This window comes from Aptenodytes forsteri, unplaced genomic scaffold (genome assembly GCF_000699145.1).
Source record: "Aptenodytes forsteri isolate BGI_AS27 unplaced genomic scaffold, ASM69914v1 Scaffold486, whole genome shotgun sequence".
NCBI lineage: Eukaryota > Metazoa > Chordata > Aves > Sphenisciformes > Spheniscidae > Aptenodytes > Aptenodytes forsteri.
The window spans coordinates 333,945-353,999 of record NW_008795717.1 but is presented as its reverse complement, the minus strand read 5'-3'; the positions used below and the strand labels follow the sequence as shown (position 1 = coordinate 353,999).

The 20,055-nt window shown below is 36.0% G+C and overlaps 1 protein-coding gene across 1 annotated transcript in view; it reads right to left on the bottom strand.

Annotated features, from left to right (window-relative positions):
* Positions 1-20,055, bottom strand: part of MPP5 (membrane palmitoylated protein 5) — a 37,106-nt gene that overhangs the window by 13,706 nt on the left and 3,345 nt on the right. Inside the window, exons 2-5 of the mRNA XM_009283525.2 lie at positions 15,389-15,902; positions 7,761-7,969; positions 1,203-1,280; positions 302-448 (exon numbers count right to left, since the gene is read on the bottom strand). Of these exons, the coding sequence (XP_009281800.1) occupies positions 302-448; positions 1,203-1,280; positions 7,761-7,969; positions 15,389-15,755 (801 nt within the window). The 5' untranslated portion in view covers positions 15,756-15,902. The remainder of the gene's footprint in view (positions 1-301; positions 449-1,202; positions 1,281-7,760; positions 7,970-15,388; positions 15,903-20,055) is intronic.

The window sequence follows — 20,055 nt, the reverse complement described above, 5'->3', positions numbered from 1 at the left end:
GTTGGCACAAGGCTATAAGCTCCCCTGCAGCAAAGCTTGGGATAGCAACTTCTGTCAAGAAGTCCTGTCCAAGCCCAAGTTGACAGAAGTTGTACAGATTCTAAATGGTAGTATGGCTACTGCTACATGAAGATACACCCAAGTTTATCGTCTGTGACTATTTCTCATTTTGGAGGGAGGGAGAGTGTTTACAAGTTAAACATCACCTCCACAGTCAAATTCCAAAACTTTCATAGCAATCTTCAAAGGACAAAAAAAGCTTACCTCCTTTATATATAACCCAGTGAGTATCAGTACTTACCAAGGGAATATCCCGAGCTTTCTCAATGCGAACTATTTTAACCGTCTCCCCTCCATACACGCCAACATTTTCATAAATTTTTTCATCTGTCACAGGCTCTGGTTGCATTTCTTGTTCCGCAACCTTATCATGAGCCAGTAAAAGTGCCTAGTGTTAAACAAAATCAGCTCAGTTATAAAGTGTGAAATTTTCTGTATGTATACAAAATAGTAGAGTTTAATGGAGTTCTGCAATTTGAATAGTCTTTGCAGGTTATAGAATATTGCAAGCTGACTCAAGCAATAAAAAAAGATCATTTATCACAGCTATGTAGCACCTACTGCTACATACTTTCCAAAACTTTCCTTTCAGATTGGAAAAGAATAAAAAAGCAATTTTGGACACACAACTGTGACTGTACTTACAGCTTCTCCTTCCTAAAAAACCAGATATTGGTTTACTATGTATGTGACTGAGGATACAGACGTAAGAAGTTACTGCAGTGAAAACTACTCATGGATTTACATCACCACCACAGGACAAAATTTCCTTTATGCACCCTATGGTAAGCATGAAACAGCTGCCAAATTAAAAAAAAACCACAGATAAGCAAAAGCAGCTCATGTGTTGCCCTGACCCTACTGATCTACTGCTACATTGTTTATGTGCAAACTACCCTGTAATACATGTAGAATTTAGCAAGGGCTGAATACAGTCATGCACTACACCTGATGCAAAGTTTCCATTAGGTGCTGGAAATTGGAAACTTCTCATCCTAGAAAAATATTGAGAGATTTGCACAGAGTTGAAGAATAAAATCCACCCTTGCTCAGTCAGCCCAAAACATTTGCAAAAAATAAGTTATACTGAAAACAGCATCAAGAAATACATCCCATAGATTAGAAGTTCCATTTTGTTTTACCTGCATGTGAGGGGCATTCAGCAAAGCATTAAGCTCCTGCCCATCCTTGTGGTGACTGGGTTTCAAAACACTCTGTACCTAAAAAGAAATCAAGTAGTAAAACTCTTAATCTACCCAGTGATTTATCAATCCTCTCTCCCCTACTCAAGCACAAACCCTAGTTGCAATTATTCATTTTACTGAAAGTACAGTATACCCACGTAATTGTTACACTGACTGATTGAACTTAATCTGGTACACATTAGGAAAACATGCAATGTGACCATAGGACTACTCCAGCATATCTTGCCTCAGGATTTATCTACCAAATCTAAGCTGGTATCCAGCGCATCACACAGATTTGTCAATACCAGAGACTGGCAGTGAGCTCAGCTACCACAAAGATGCACAGAAAAAAATTAAACTCTAGAAAGGAATATGATACTGAAATCAGTCACAATGAAGTCTATTATGTGAATAGGCTGGTCTTTTAAAATGGACTAATTTCTCATTAACATTGACCAGCCTCCCTTTTCCTTAAAAGCAGATGGTTTATTTTTACCCAAACTATTTCCACCAACAGCAAGACTAAAGATTCCAAGACAGGTTTTGCAACGCATCCTGGAGCCCCTCCCTCAGAAAGTGTACAAGTCAAAACTTCAAAAGGTCCCAGGAAACCAGGTTTCTTTGGCTGGTTCCAAAATAATCCACGTTAACACAAGGACAGTTTTTGCTCAAGCAGCTTCAGTTGCCTAAAAAGGTTTGCCTTCTCATACAACTACCAAACATATGTTGCCATCATCTCTTGCAAATATTAGAATATCCTGGTATGCTTATAGAGAAAGCCAGGAACAGGGAAGTCCCTCTTATCTAAAGGTGAGGCTGAAGAAGATACTTTCCACAGCCATTATCCTCTGGCCTAATCTGACCAAAGGCACACAAGGCCAAAAGCACCAATGAATCCAGAGACATCAAGAATAGATTACACATATCAGAGCAGCAGCTTTCAGTGGGATGGAAAACATTTTTTTCCAAGAGCTTTTTACTCTTAAGGATGAGGTAATGTGACATAACAGAGAATAAAGAAACCACAAGTTCCAAAGTGAAAATAATTAAGCTTTTTGTGTGATCTAACAATACCTAAATGTCTGAAGAGCCTCTCTATCTATGAGCAATTACCCACAGAAATGCTAACAACTCTCTTGGATGGTACCAGATGACTGCACTGGAAACAGTAAAGATACTTTTGAATTCTAGCATAAGCCACTAAATGAACCGATCCCAAGATCCTTACATTGCCAACCAAACACTGTCACGTGGAACAAGATCCTGGGCTTAGCAATAAACCTGGCACGATCTCCAAAAGCCTTCCTTCTGACATCCCTAGAACACGCCTCATGGCAAACAAACCTAGTACAGCTTAGAAAAGTCAAACAAGAAGCCAGATTTAAGTAAGTTTTTTACTGATCTCTTTAAAACCCTAGAGAACAGAAAGAATTCAGCTTCATGTAAGCCTGACCTCAGTCATACATCTGAATTGGCCAGGAAGCTATTATCCCTAGCTTAGCCTGAATTTTGGGATGCCAGACAGAGCACTGTAAAGGATATATTTTACTAACAAACTTTTCCTCCACATTGAAAGAAGAGATTTTTCTATACAAAAGACTTTCTCATAGAGGTTTAAGGTCTCTAACTTTCAAGGGACTTTCAGTTCCTTTCTTGAAGAAGCTACAAGAAGATTTAAAGCCTTATTTATCCAATCTTTATGACCCTTTTACAGGAAAACCTACTTAGAAAGCAACTTAAAAGTCCTGCAAGCAAGACAACCTCTTGAATGCAAGGTCAGAGGTTGAGGATTTGATAGAGGAAAAGAAAGCAACCAGGCCCAACCAGTCATTCTGTGCGTGGTGAATACCCTTCAAGTTGAATTTCTGCTTTGAATAATTTAATTATTCAAAACTTTAATAGCTCCTCCCCCCTTTTTAAGAGAAAGATACATTTATTATTTGCTTATTTAATGAAGCGCTAGGAAAGCTTCAGGCTGCTATATACACCCTTTTTACTGCATGGCAGATTCCTTTGTTACTCATGGTAATGAATCCCACAGTTTTATCAGACGAAGAAATTTGAATGTAGGCTGTCATTCCAGAAGTAACACACTATAGATAGCACAGGCAATCCACACTAAATATGTGGCAATAATAGTATTTTCTTAACTCTTCAGCCTAGTTTTTATTGTTAATTACGTTAACTTTAGTTCAAGCAGTCCCAAAAAGCTATCAATTTGGTTTCATTATACACACCACAATTTGGAGGCATGTACTGTGGAGGCACACACTGGAGTGATATTAAACATTCAGAGTTTAACCACACCTGCAAAATCCTGTTGTTTACTTTCAGGTGAGCAGGACTGTCAGAGGGAATATACATACACATTGTAATGCGCTTATACCAGAAGTTACAAGCTTCCAGTGCATCCTCTCAAAAGTACTGATCTAGTTTAATTGCCTACACTTGCTGAAGTGAACAGCAGCAAGTCCAAAACCTCTAGAAACATAGCCTATATAAATTGAGCCTATTAAGTATATTTAATAGCAAGAACATCTTTAAGGTATTTGAAATGTGCTGTTACAGGCCAAAATCTACAAACTGTCCTGAATGCTGCATCAAATATTCTTACAAGGTCAAGATTCAGACTATGTTCCCATAATCCTTGCCCCCATCTTGGTCAAGTTTAAATGGATTTAAAATCAATTTAATTACACTTGATGTTTACTGGCTATTTTTATTTAAGACTTGGAGTACACCACATTACATGAAGATTAGCTAAAATAAATTCCTTAAGCTCAAGTGCTTCATTCCACCTTTTAAATTCAATTAAAGTTTCTTTTAAAAAAAAAAAGGAAAAAATCTTGAGTTGTTGGTGCTCAGTTATCAGAATCGGTGGGAAGTTAACTGTACAAGTGTACTACTAATTTTAAGAATTTCCTAAAGAGGACTAGAAAATAAAAGTGTACCATTTCACTCTTTTATTGTTAATGGTTAAAAAATTCAAAATAAAAAAACTTTTCACAACACACTGTTCATACACGTTTTATAAAATCAAATCATCAATTAAAGAGCAAATGAAAACAATTTTTTGAATTAAGTTCAGTGTAGCAGATGATAATTCCCCCCAAACACACTTCCAAAAGTCAAAAGTGTAGTTTAATTATTAAATTAATTAAACTACACTTCCAAAAGTGTAGTTTAATTATTAAATTAATTAAACTACACTTCCAAAAGTGTAGTTTAATTATTAAATTAATTAAACTACACTTCCAAAAGTGTAGTTTAATTATTAAATTAATTAAACTACACTTCCAAAAGTGTAGTTTAATTATTAAATTAATTAAACTACACTTCCAAAAGTGTAGTTTAATTATTAAATTAATTAAACTACACTTTTGGAAGTGTAGTTTAATTAATTTAATAATTAAACTACACTTTTGGAAGTGTAGTTTAATTAATTTAATAATTAAACTACACTTTTGGAAGTGTAGTTTAATTAATTTAATAATTAAACTACACTTTTGGAAGTGTAGTTTAATTAATTTAATAATTAAACTACACTTTTGGAAGTGTAGTTTAATTAATTTAATATTTTTTTTTTTTTTTAAAAGGGAGGATGTTTCATATATTGTAATATGAAATTGTGTTGCAAACTGTCTTTTCCTGTTAGAGCTACAGAAGCATGGGCTCTAGAACAGGTTCTCTTCCACACCATAAAGCCTCAAACAAAACATGTCCGTAACTTCAAATCAGGACACGCACTCCAAAACAGTTTCAGAGTTGTACACTCTCACTGATGGCCTGTGCACTAAAATTTGCACACTAGCATTACCGGCCATTTAAAATTAATGTTATGCATTTTTCTTTCCTGTAATGTCTTGTGGCTTTTATCGTCAAGATGTTATCAGTATCTTAAACCCAGGTTTTTGCAAGTGTCTTTTCAAAAACACCCTGAAGTAAGTAAATGAACAGCTTTCTGAGGGAGCTTCCCATGCCTATGTTTAGGGATAGAACAAGCAAAAGACAACCAAAAATCACAGTACAAGAAAAAACCTGGGCATGCAAGATAGACACTTTGTCAGGGTTAAAAAAAAAACCAAACAAACCAAAAAACCCACAACCAACTTTTCCTAAAGCAGAAATCGTTTCCTCCCGTACTGCTACCATAACAAATACAGAAGCCTTTCCAAAAAGAATAAAAGTTCTGAAAAACAAGCATAAGATCTTCTATTCAGGCAAGACTAGGAAGTACAGAATGATGTGAATGGAGGCCTCAGGGTGTTCCTCTTGAGACACTTGTGTCAGTCACAGAAATATTTGTCCTGAATTTCCAGCTCGATCATTTCAGGATGCTATTTAACATATTGCAAAATACAAGTCACTTAAACACACCAGAAGCTGAATCACCAAGAAACTAGATTACATCTGAAAATGGGAGCAGACATATGCAATATATTGACTTTTCAGGAATTTCAAGGCTGGACAAGACAGGGATGGGAGATGAAGAATCAAAACGAGTGCAGGAATATGTTTGCCTTTTATGTAACAGTCTCCTGGGTGATGACAAAAATTCCATTTGTTTAAAAATTTTAGATTAAAGAAATATTTTCTTTATGCTTAACCTTCTTCATGAATTGCTAAGAGACACAAAACTGGCTTTGCACCACCTTCTGATTTTAGGATTTACCAAATCACCTGAAAAAGAGAGAGGAATGTGTTGGGAAGGTGATGGGTAGGGAATATGGGGAGGAATGTGAGAGTTTGAAAACAGACCTAGGAGTTTTCCTAGGCATATTTTCTTCTTAGAAACTTCTATTAAGCAGCAAAGAAAAGGACATCATATCCATGAAGGGGAAAAACCAGCTTTCTTAACAGATAAATCTGTAACATCCTATATTATAAATGAAGATTCAAAAACTCTGGCTTTTATCTGAATGAAATCCCCAACTAGGCCTGTGTAAAGTGGGTGTTTGGGGAAGTAGTTTACTAACAGAAGTTAACTGAAAAGGTTCCTTCAGGCTCGCAGACGTCGAAGAAGCCTAGTGAGGATCCTATAGCAGCCTACAGGCTGATGAATAAGCCAGAGGGAAGCTCATATGTAAAATACTCCCACCTGGTTTTGGCACAGTCTTACTGACAAACCTAAACAGGAAAATCCTGAGCTGCAGTTTAATCAGCACACTGCACCTTTAGATAACATTTAAATGATGTCCCTCAATAATCAGTAATTTCTTCTGCAAAAGAACTTCAAGCTTGCTATAATGCTGTTTTCTTTGACTTACAAGGTTAAAGTCTAGAAAAAGGAAGGAGAGTGGAAAGAGGTGTTGAAAAAGATTGCTTCAGGCAGAAAGAAAACCAGATACTAAAAAAAAAAAAATCGACTTGCTGCCATACTGAAATTGGAGTGATGTGCCTTTGAGCAACTGGAGAATAGCTATATACTGGCTCAGGTACTCCAGCTGGTGTACCTGAGCCAGTTTTGAACAGGTAAGTTTGGTTCACTGGGCACTAAATGCTGGAGCATTTACCCAGCCTCTGGATCTAGCTTTGCTGAACGCTATGGTGCTATGCTTGCACTGATACTGGTATTCAAGCTAGCTAGTTTAAAGTTAACAAATGTACATCCATATAAGGTGTAGCCACACTTCACTGCAATATGTACATGCTCCAGGCCATAGAAAATGAAGATAAAGTTATTGAGCAACCCCTCAGAGGGTCTTAGCTGCATCCAGCCACATGCGAAAACTCATTCTGTTCACAGCAACTTTGTATCTGATGAGTTTTCTGTAAATTACTGCTAATGCTTATAAAGCTGTTGTATACAGGTATTGCCCATCTATATTCAAGTGAATAAGCCTCAAAGAAAGTAGTTAACCTGGCTGAAACTGTAAAAGTATTTCAAACAGTTAAGATCTGACTGAAAAGATTAAAGTTAAAAATCTTGCCCAAGGAAATTTCTAAAAGTATACTTCAATAATTTCTAAAAGACATATCAGATCTTATAAAAGAGCTGTCATCTGTCAGACAAAAATTAAGTGTAATCTGACCATCACAGCAGTAATTAAAACATTGAAATTAAGTATTAAGGGATCTGTTGCTCACTTTAAAGCAGAATGCTTGTTTCCAGTATGGTTGTATTTTCAGAGATGCCTCCCAATTTAAGAACCATGGCTCAACTCAGAGAGAAGTCACAATAATAGAAAACTGTAATTCAATTCCTGAATGCTTGGAATAAAGAATACTGAAGGTAAGAGTTAGATTTTCATAACCGTTCCCTTTTTCTATGTTTAAACATAGTACCTTTTCTGTTACCTATCTATCCATGCTAAGAAGGGAGTTCTTATCCCCAAAATATTTTTCTGGTTACTGTTTGGAAATCTGGAAAAACCGGATACAGCAATCAGTGACTATTATAATCCCTTCCATATTCAACATTCAATAACTCAGACAAGCTTGACAAGTATATATTTCAACAACAGCTATGATTATAGGTTTCACAGATATCACAGAGATGCATACTGTACATACCTCTTGTGCTAGTTCTTGTGCATTGGAGATGAGAGGATATGGAGGGCTGGCTTTGTTCATGTGCACTGTAACAGCATTGTGTATCTTAAATGCATTCTGAAAATCAGTATTTTGAACAAGCTGTAAAATGAGAGAGATATCCTCTTGGCTCTGAGGGTCTACCAAAACGTGCTGGATATGCTTAAGAGAAGTTAACAGTTCTTCCACTTCTAGGTAGGAAATAACAAAATACAAATAGGTACGAGTTAACAAGATTCATAATTAAGTGATGTTTATATTAAGATTTTTACCAAAATTTTTTGCCGTTCAGTTTTTAATCAGCAATGATGGATGCAAATTTTTTAGTTATCCATTACTGACTCTGACTTTTATTAGCAGAACGTATCTGAATCAAAAAAAGACCTCAAGTCGGTAAAAGGAGAAATAATGATACACTGTTTAAATTTAAATTCCTATTGCAGGAGCAGTTCTTCTCTGAAAGAAGTCACTGATACGTAAAAGATCCAATAATTGCAGCTCACGTATAGCTAAATGGGAAAGAGGGACTATTTTGCAATGTGGAAATAACTCCTTTGCTAAACTAATGTTGATGCACTGAGTATTCACTGTTATTTTGATACATCTTTCCATGTGTATCTGCCACATATGGCAGATATATCTATCTCAACTAAATACTGCTTACTTATAGAGTGAGTGTTTGATAAGTAAACTACACTCAATTTCTAAACATAATTATCCTCAGTCTTAGCACATTAAAATAGAAAGGTAAGGATGAAAAAAATATCTATGGTCAGAGTTCTGAAAGTCATCTGCACCAGAAGAAAGTTCACAACTTTTACCTTTGAGATTATGAGTTCTGCTTGGACCATAAAATATTTTAACGTATTTTAATAACCAGTTTCTACATGTTTGCAGAATACTATACATATACTACATTCTTGAGCTTCAAGAACTAATCTGATGCTTCAGGGGTGCTTTTTGAAGACTGTCAACAAAATTACATTTTTTTTAAACCAATCTGAATTTCTGCAAAATGTCACTTCTCAATATTAAGTACTTGAGAAATTATCTAAAACAAGGAATATGAATCATACCTATAATGCATATAAACCCAGGTAAGAAATACTCAAGCAGACCAAAAAAGCAGTGGATGTTTTGAGCCTGAAATAATGTATGCATTCTCACACATTATCTGAAAAAAAATCTGTTCAGCCACAAGAGGCTGGTCAGCTGACTTTTATTTTAATAAATTCAAGCAAGCTAGAATTTTGAATCCTGGTATTTTAAAAAAATGAACAACAAAGAAAATCCCAAATTTTAAAACCATCGGTTGATACTGAGGTCAAATCTCCCTTACTGGTATTAAAATATCAGCTTTGAGAATTATTTTTAAGTTTTAGCAACCTTCATTTATTCATTATGAGCTAATTAAATAACATTAAAATAGGAATGCTATCAAGACATCAGCTAATTTGCATTTTTACATGAAAAATCACAGTAGATACTGATCACTAACATGGACGCATTCTGTCAAGTTTCCTTTACCTATTTTTAACCTCAAATTCACCAGTACACTAACACAATGCTAAACTCAAACTTGTTGAGCACAAGATTAAAATGGTTGATAAATGGGCACATGAAAACCATAAAGCCTAATAAAATACGCATTTCAAACAAGTTTAATGGCTTTAATTTTGGACAAAGCATACCTACATATATGTTTTCAATTCTGAGTTTGCAAGTCAGTCTTCTGTATAATAAAAGGAAACAATCCAAACAATACAAATACTCTTATACTTTACTGTCTGCAGGACAATTAAAAAGAAAAAAAAAAACACAACACCCCCTCCAAAACCATTCCACACATGCCAAAAACATCCTACCCACCAAAGGTCAAGGACTTCTTCCTGTAACCACCAAGGAAACAAAGGGCAGTAGTACAAAAGCTGCACGGAAAGCTCGGATACCGGCTGTGCAGGATATTCCACAGGTGAAATCCAGTACAGCTCACAAAAGTAATTAAGGCAGCCAATGTCTCACTAGGGAACTGTATACACAGTATACTGCCTATCACACAGGGGGAAATGCCATTTGCAGAGAAGGCTAAAGAACACTCTACAAGCAAGAATATTTGCTAAATAGGATGTTGTCAGCTGGCAAATGTCTTGCCTAGTGGAGTATGCAGACTACCAAAGCGTCTCAGCAACTGACTCTCCCAAGTCTGAGGAAGTCCACTATTTTCAAGCATTAAAAAAAAAAAGTAGTGTAAAACAGTCAGCTGTTACTGTAAAGTTCCTACTGATACCTGCTCAGTTAAACATACAAACCCAAAATTCTGCTATTTGTTACTGTTACCGGATTCAAAAAACAGTGAGGCATTAGAGAAGAACCTAACTTCTTCTAACTCTTCCTATGAATAAATTACTTTATTCAATTATTTCTGAATTGTCTATCCCCACTTATATGTCTGGAGAATTCAAATGCATACACACATATGTACACACACCATTCTAATACATATTCCATATAAGATAGAAATACATATAGAAAGACAGACATCTTATTCTGTATCTATAATAAAGACGTCCTGTTCCTAGATGCCTCTATATATTCTCTTTTCAGCACTTTGCTAGTTCCTTCTGTGTCGTCCTTTCTTACAAACTACCACAGTACTCTCCTCCCCATATAATTCCCTTCTACACTGAATCTTCATCTGTGCTGGACGCAAAAGCCCTATACCAAACGATTTCCCCCCACCATGAAACAACAAACAAATACCCCCCTCATCATGATTCTAAAAGAGAAATAATCCTTGAAAGGAGTGAAATGAAACATTCCCCAAAAGCTAGCAATCCATTTCCTAGTCACTTGTTTAATAACAAAACCATACACACAAAACCACATACAAATCTGGCTTTATGCATGCCTAACTCTCTCAGGGTTCCTGTTTCTGAATTCTAAATCACAGATTAGACTTCAGTGCAGGTTTTTTTGTTTGGTTTTGGTCTTCATAAAAAAAAAATAAATGCCAGGTAACAAAAGACTCCATCTCTAGACATTTCTTATTGAAAGAGTTGTCTTAAGGGAAAAAAGTTCAGTAAAAGACTAACATCTGCATTTACTCACAGAAAAATGTCAGGGTTCTTTTGCAGAACAAGTCCATATTTTAATCGCAGCTCAATTAGCAATCAACTACTTTTTTTTTAAAAGTCTTCTTTTACAAGAAGTGTTGCAGCCTTTTTTCATCAGGCTATGAAATGGCTGGAATGTGACTGAGCACTGTGTGATATACGCATTAATCAAAAGGCTGCCAGGGCAAAAGTACGCAACTGCAGGGGAGGACCCGTGGTCACAGCTTAACAGATTAGATTAGAAAAAGAAGAAAAGAAAATTGTTGCTGTTTATCACCTTAAACAAAAAGATATGAACAGCAAACTTAAGATGTAATTGGCTTTATTATATGTCAGCACCAACATCTTAATTCCCAGGCTTTTTTATGGATCTCTAGAGTACTCTACATGCTGGTACTAGCACTCTAATGCTCCATATATTACTTGACTCACAGGGCTAAGAAAAGTACTGTTTTATCCAAAACCATTTCTGAAAGTTTATTTACATTTATAACATATTTATAAGTTTTGCCCAAGGTATAAAAACAAAAAATAGGCAGTTTTTCCCCTAAAAAAAAATTTCACTGTAGCCACAAAAGGTTTACTTCGATGAAATGTCAGTTACTTGTTTAACAAAATTAACTGAATTAGCTGAATGAACTGCAGGAAGCAAAAAATCTTCTGCATTTTATAGAAGTATATTGCTGTGAAAAAGCCAGTTAAATGCTTATATGCACATGTTCTAGGTGCGCATAAATTTTTTCCATTAAGACAGCTGTCTAAATCATATACTGTTTTGATAACAAACATGCCCTTTAAAATTGTTTTGATTAAGTGTCCTGTTTTATTTTTATAAATAAAATCCAATTTGTTTAATCTAGTCTGCTTTTTTTTTTTTTTAAGATGAAAAGATTAAGGACTTGGCAAAGATCTGCCAAATTAGACATTGGCACTTATGAAATATTTTCAAAACTAAAAATACAGACAATCAGGTCAATATTCTTATTTAACACACATATCTTTAGAAGAGGCTCTATGGATTAACACACCAAAAAAAACCCACAAAAAAGCAAAACTAAAATCAATATTTTAAAAAAGACTGAATAAGGGTAGTTTAACATCTCTATAATAGCACCTGCCAAGTTTTATTTGGGGTTCTCCTAACAAAGCTTAGAGATTTGTGAAAGAGACTAAGCACTCTCACCTGGACAGCAAAAGTGGAAAGACAGAAAGAGTCAGGAGCAGTGTAGATCAGAAATTCAGTATTGTAGATCAGAAATTCAAAACCAGTAAAAAAGACTGAATAAGGGTAGTTTAACATCTCTATAATAGCACCTGCCAAGTTTTATTTGGGGTTCTCCTAACAAAGCTTAGAGATTTGTGAAAGAGACTAAGCACTCTCACCTGGACAGCAAAAGTGGAAAGACAGAAAGAGTCAGGAGCAGTGTAGATCAGAAATTCAGTATTGTAGATCAGAAATTCAAAACCAGACAAAGTGCAAAAAATTTCACATACTAGCAGTTATTTTTTGGACAAAGTCATGGGCTAGCAAGTTTTTTGGAGACCAAAAAGTTGTATATGTAAATTTTAAAAGATCTTAAAGATCTGGCCTCTCCAATTCAGGTATTCAATAAAAAAGCAGAAGGATTAACGATAATGGACTCAAATCCTCCCTATGAAACCATATTATTTTGTAAGTGTGCATATGTGTGTGTGTGTGTATATATATTCATAAGGCAACATCCCTAGCCCTGATACTAACCAGGAACAGAGAGCTTTCAGAATAAAAAAAAAATTCTTCTTTTGAAATTCAGCCGAAGTGTCAGATGTTAAAATGATTAATCGAGAAACTGGAAAAAGGACATGCTTAATAGTGGAGAAAAATTCTGGAAGATGCCAAGTTACTACAGAAGCACTTCGTTAAGTTTAAAATTATGACTCAGTTTTTGACAGCACTAATGACAGAACAGAGATTCTTTATAGGCTACACAGGTTAAGAGATCACAGCATTTCATTTAGAACATTTTTTTTTCAAGTTTGCAACAACTCAACATCACAGTTGAGTATACTCAAAAGCACCACTCTGAACAGGAGTGCTAAACTATTATAAATCCTCTCTTCTTAAATCTTAAGTCTACCTGATCCAAATTGTCACTATAATTCTGTCTGGCAAGGAAATAACAGTAGTATGTTTGCATGCCTGTCAATATTATGTCATGACTTCTCTGATTGAAATAGATGCCTCTGAAGCCCTAATTCAGCTCCCTGGTACATATATGGATATAACATGATTTAGTCTAATTACATCTCCTAAAGCTCCTTGCCTTTCTAGCTCAAAGAACAGACCATATTCACTCAGCAAGCTAGTCAATGCTTCTGCTCTATGCACATACTTTTAAGCTTTAGTCACTGCAATTCAGAGTAGAGACAGACATCGTTAGTTTTCTGATTTTCATGGTATCCAAACACTGAGGGGAATGGCTTTAATTAAATCATGCAATTTACTACTGTGTTTTTACAGAAATATGCTGATAGCAGAACAATGACAAGACCCAAGCTTCGATTACAAAAGTGAAGAGGAGTCTGACCACGTGATTTCATCCATGAGGAAATGACAAGACCCAAGCTTCGATTACAAAATTGAAGAGGAGTCTGTCCTCATGGATGAAATCACGTGGTCATTCTCCCTTCAAGGTACATCTCATACCATATATTGCTATTTCCTAATTTACCTCTTTCCACATACACACCTCTATATTCTTGTCTCCAGTTTAGGGTTTTTCTTCTTACATCAAGTATTCACACAATCCTAGCTTCCATTCACACCAATTTCCCCCCTTCTCTTCTTGCTGACCCAAACCTAGTTTCCTCCTTCCAGCTATTCACAAATATTGTCTTTCTCTGACAATCTCTCAGCTTCCCCCGCAGCCTGTACCCATTTTATCCCCACACAGAGATTTTCAAAATAGCCTTTTGTCATCACAGTAATTTCTCCACCACTGCCTCTCCTGTTCAAACAGCTTCAGTCTACCCCAGCTCCTTACTGGTTCTCAAGCTTGTCAGACCCATCCTCATTATTAATTTCTCTCTTTCCTACCAGCTTCCATGCCTAGCTTCTTTACCCATTGGTTTCCACCTAGCCCTCCCTCCAAGTTCTCAGCAACTCTGGCATGAAACCTAGCCTCAGCTTTCTAATTCCAAGTCACTCTCTTTCCTCCCTTCTGTAGTTCCAGTTTCCAGTTCTTGTAGTCAGTCTTCAGAGCTTTTAGCCACTGTGGCTAAGCAAGTCCCAATAGAAGTTGCTTCTACTGTTTGACGTCAATCTTTGCATCTTCTGCTTTGTGTTCTCTCTAAGAAGAGAATTTCACAATCAAATATCTAACACTTCATAAAGTTAAGTACAGAATCTGCTTCTTACAAAAGATCTCTTGGACAGAAGCTGAGAAGCCCTACACTAAAACAAGGTGCACCTGCCTTGTTCACAACTGACCCTGCTTTCAGCAGGAGGTTGGACGGGATGACTTCCTGACTACCCTTTCAACCTAAATTTTCCTAAAGAGGGATTTGTACAGTAAGGATTACCAAAGGTCATGGAATAGAGCTGTGTCTTTAGCAGAAATGCTGCTCGAGCACACAAATACTAAAGATGAAGCAAAAAAAAATTAGCAATTTGATATTTATTTTTCACTCTGTGTTCTCAACTACCAGCCAATAGGAAAGAATAGCAAGAATCTTTAGTGCAGCCCAAAAAAAGGCACCTTTTTAAAGCAGTCTGGATCTCAGAACAGGTATAGATTTGGAAATCTGAACTGGACTCCTACAAATTCCCGGTGCCTCTTTTTCACTCCAGTGACGCACCACATTTTAGATAAATAGATACTTATGTTTGAAGAAAGGTTAGAAGCTTCTACACGAGCATAGTTAAAGCAATGACAGCTATGAAATGAACAATTTCAGAATCTATTTCTTCAAAAATTACTAACATTACATTTTCATCAATGTCTAAGTGCCGAGGTAAGCAGATTTTCACTACCAACACCAATACTTTAAGAGAAAATGTAAATTATGCTAGGTGACAATTGATAATGCAAGACAGCCAGAATAAGAAGAAACCACCAGCATGCTTCTCTTTAAAATATTAAAAACTCTTGCATTTTTATTTTAAATGACAGTAAGTTGCTTATTCTGGTCTGTGCCTCAAACATAATAAAATTGGGTATTACTTACATGGTTTTCCCCAGCCTAAAGAGGATGGAGATATCCAGTGAATTCGTTAGTTATCTACAGGGTATTTAACTGTTCCCCAAATGGATCGGTTTTGAAAAGCTACTTGCTGAGGCACATGGCCTGATGCTTTACTAAATAAACAAAAAACCCAAACCACCACAAATCCAAAGGACCAGAAGATTTTAAATCTGTATAGGAAGAATTTGCTAAATTAGGTTTTCAGTGGCCTAAAAGAACATTAGTATCAACTAAATATTTTCTCCATTAGCCCATTCATTGCATTTTACCTACCTACTGTCTTCACAGTATAATGAGGGCTCTCCAAAACAATTCCTTCTTCTGTGTCAAATATTGGATTATCTATTCCAGTTTTAGGAGGAATTTGTGCTAGTTTCTTTAGCCTCATGGAAGCAGTAAGGTCCAGTTCTTGTTTCTTTCCCTCTTCTTCCCGTCTGCGCCTTATGTCCTCCTGCTGCTGACGGATTCGCTCAAGTTGAGCGCTCCGCCGCATGGGCATCATCCTGGAGCCCAAATCCCCAGGGCAATCAACAGCCATTTCTCTGTGCTTCTGAGGTTCCTCAGGAAATGCAAGATCCACATTTTTTGCTTCGCTGTCAGAATCTTCTGTGAGATGTCCATTTATATGAGAAGTTGTCATGATTATTTGTAATTATGCTTATTCTCTTCAAACAGAAATGCTGCTATTAGGCCAGTTTTTGTTATGATGTTGCGTAAAATCCATTATAACTTCAAAAATATTTCCCTTCCATCACGAGACAGCTGAAGAAACATCCAGGAAGAAAATCTAATGAAAGATATTCAAAAGAAGCTAGTGAATAACTGCATTAATAAGAAAACACATAAGAGTTCTTCAGGTCACCAGTCATCAGAACAACAGAACTTTTCCTCCACATTTACAGTGCTTCTTCCCCTACTAAGAACTACAGAACCCTCACAAATCTGTTTCACGCATTTTAGTAAAGTTCACATGCCAATGTTAGAAAAGGAGTACTGTTCGAACTAATGCTAAAGTCTCTTACATTTCCCAGTCAAAGCAGTGGAGATTCAATTCACACACACAATTGCAAATCAGCAGTTTTCTGAAGGTTCCCACTCAATTTTAATTTATCCTTTCATTCTTAAAAATTCCAACACAAACCATGCTTACGATCCTACAAACACTAAATATGAATAACTTGTTATAAACAACATGTTCACAAAAAGTTTAGTAAGTTAAACACAGGTAAAGATATTTCCATTTATTGTTCATAAATTGAGGCATTTTTATGTAAACATTGCTTCCCAGGTTCAGAGAAGACAGGTCTGGCATAGAGTTCTTCCAAAAGATACTATCTAAAGCAGTCTGGAGCTGCACTTAGAGAGTTCCAAGTAGGGATAAAGTCCTAGGATAAGGGTTGGAGAGTTCTGGTTAGCAGCTACTCTTAATACTTCCTGTAAGTATGCATTAAAGCAGAAAGGATTAAATACAAGAGTAGAAATCCTTGTGTGGGCGTACAGAGGTATAGATTTGACAGAGAACAATAATTAATTTCCACAGTCAAGTAGTGACATTCCACTACACTTCTTACACCTTAATCTGGTTTCTCATTCCTGATGATTCAAGCTAAAGATCTTAAGTGTCCTGATAAATATAACCACTCAGCTCTTAAATACATATAAAAATGTTTTATACCACATTGCCTTTCTGTATCACAAAGCCGATGATGTATTATCCTCAACATGTCCAATTAAAAGGTCATAAAATTAATAAATAGTTGCATACAGTATTACCAATACACTTAATTTTTCAAGTTTCTTTTTATCATTTTCTTTTTATTTACTGAAAGGAAATACTACAAAATATCTCAAAGTTTTATTACACACTGGAAGCACCGAGAAAAAAAAACACAAAAAACCAACCAACTTTCTTAAACCAAATGTTTGTGTTTGGAGGAGGAAGGGAAAGATGCTTATGTGGTAATTAAGTTGAAAATTAAATATCAGTAGTACTGTTTTGGAGGAGCAGCAATAGAAACTCCTACACAGGTTTCTGCCATCTTGCAATTCTAAATAAGTACAGCTTTCCATTTTCATAAGGAGTAGTACATAGCTACATACAGCAACACCAAAACAATTTCCTTTACTTGTTTCCTGACTAGCCACTACTACCAGTTATTACTAATATCTTCCAAGAAATAAATATTAAAGCATTTCTGTGGTTGTAAAAATTCTTTTTTGCCTTTAAAAGATACTTAATTGCACTGCAAGGGTATGTAAAAATTATTTCAATGCTCAACATTCCCACATTCAGAAAAAATTCAGGCAACAAAAAAAGTCCATCAAAAGCTGCACAGTAGTGGGGCTAGCAGTGCAAGTACAGCACAATTATTTGGCGCCTGTAAAACTTTCAGTTAGTGCCCAACTTAAAAAGAACAGCTTTCCAAAGAATAAAGTCACATAAAGTTAGCATTCAGACAGGATTATATAAAGCACCATATGAAAAAATGGTCTCTGAAATTCAGAGAAAGGCAGATAACAATTTAGCAAAACGATCCTCAGAAAGCCACACTTTCCCTTCTGTAAAGGCAACTTCACTGTACAGAAATACCAATCCCCAAAAAGGAAGTCTCACTGGGTACAATAAAATTGCAAAGAGCACTAATTTAACTGTGGGTGGAAGATAATTCAAATTCTCTTTCATCCACATTGTACTGGCCATAGCTTGTCTGAAGACTGAGCCTTTTGAAAGTTACATTCATCTTTTTTCAACTCTGACAAGCTGAAAGAAAACTCACATTCCTCAGTCCATATTGGTACAACTAACAGGTGTCGAAACAATTTGAGGGAATGAATAATATCCATTTACTCAGCACTAAAGAAGTCAAAACCACTATCTGAGGATATGCAAGAAGTAAAATGCAACTTTAATACCACCATCGTAACACTCAATCATGTGTAAGCTAAATAATGTCACACTCACTAAAGATAATCTACACATCAGAAAATGAAGTTGATGGCCAATATTTAATAACTGATCAAAAATATTTAAGGTGGGATTAGCTACATTTCCTCCATCAAATTTAAAAGTACTAGCTACCTAAGACAAAGAGTATCTTTTGAGGTGAAGTCAGAAAAAGGGCACAAACTCATGTATCTGTATATAGAATGAGAAGTTTTTAAATCTCTTTAGTTTAGTAATAAGCACTGGAGACCAGAGAAACAAAAATATAGTCTGAGGTAAATATTAGTAATAGGCAACCATTAGTACATTGCTTACATTTTCAGTATAAGCTGCATGGCAAAATGCAAAGGGTATATAAATTCGTGGAACAGAGTAACCAAGACATTTAAGTGGCCTGTGATAACAGCTGTTCACTTCCAGTATTTAAGATCTGAGTTAAGTCAGTTAAGAAAGAAGCAAAAGTTATAGAAAATTAGAGTTCTCCTGCAGTCACACTTTAACAGCAATATTCAGAAAACTGGCATCAAAATTTAAGAGAGTTTTAGGAAAATTCTAAATAGAAAGTATTTTTGATATCCCAGAAAGTTAGAAGTCTCTGAAGCAAGCAATAAACAGTACAGGAAAAGTAATCACACACAGATAATACAAAAGATGATATGAAGTATCACTTATCAGGCAGCCTACAATTTAATGTTACCAAAATATCAAACCAACTCCACAAAAACCCGACCCCCCAGATACAACTAGTTGGTATCCATAAAAGCATAGGCATGCTACGAGTCTGGAATGCTGGAACAACTTCCTTTAATCAAAGAACTTCTGAAAACAGGTGACCCCTTCCAAACCTAAGCCCACTGTTCTTTCTGCTGTCTCAAATCTGCTTCAGACATCACAAATCCTCATCTCCAACAATTTTGGAAAAATGCTACTGCCCAATTGCAACAAATGAAATAAGCACAAAAGGAAAAAAATCAGATCGTCTCTGAAGTCCCTCTCTACAATGGTCCTAAGGAATTTAAAAGGTAAAATATGACACTGATAAAATGTTAACTCGGTCCTCAAATTAAGGTGTGGTGTAGCTGAGGTTAAAAATAAGATTCAGCTTGAGGCAGGCACCAGGAACAGAAAATTTTATTCTAACCAATAAGCATGGCATCAAAAGCCTTATGATAAATAATTCCAGAAACAGTTTTCTTCGCTCTTCTTTCTGAAGGTTTCTTTTGCAATTTTAAAAATCCCAAGATAACAACAATAAGGGAAGGTTGTTATACCAAGTCTGTTCTCTGCAGGTTGTGGATCATCCAATAAACCAGCTTTTCAGCCCAAGAGGAGCTTATTTTGTTACATTAGTTCTTATACTAAGGAGGAAAATTTAGGGACATACTCAGTAATACTCATTTTTACTACATCGTATGTAAAATATATAGAATAATATTTGGAATTAACAGAATTCTTTTCCATTTTAGAACTTGGTATTAGCAGTTTTTATACTCTTTAGGTATGTACAAGTCTCTGTGTTACACAGTTTGGTTGCTCAAAGTTTAATAGGGTTAAATTGTGGCTTTGACTGTCTTCCTTTGAACTGCCGATATCCAACAGGGGAACCTTAGCATTTCCACATGACATGTAGATCTGTCCACATAAAGCAGATTTATGACTGTTTTCTGTCCAACTTCATATCACAGGTCTTACCAATATGGTCACGGAGAGAACATGTGAAAGTCTCTTCTACACAGATTACTTTTACTGTTCAAATTTTTGCCCTACTATGCTGGTTTGGGCTGGGATAGTTAATTTTCTTCACAGTAGCTGGTGTGGGGCTACGTTTTGGATTTGTGCTGAAAGCAGTGTTGATAACGCAGGGATGTTTTCGTTACTGCTGAGCAGTGCTTACACAGAGTCAAGGCCTTTTCTGCTTCTCACACCACCCCACCAGCGAGAGCAGGCTGGGGGTGCACAAGAAGTTGGGAGGGGACACAGCCGGGACAGCTGACCC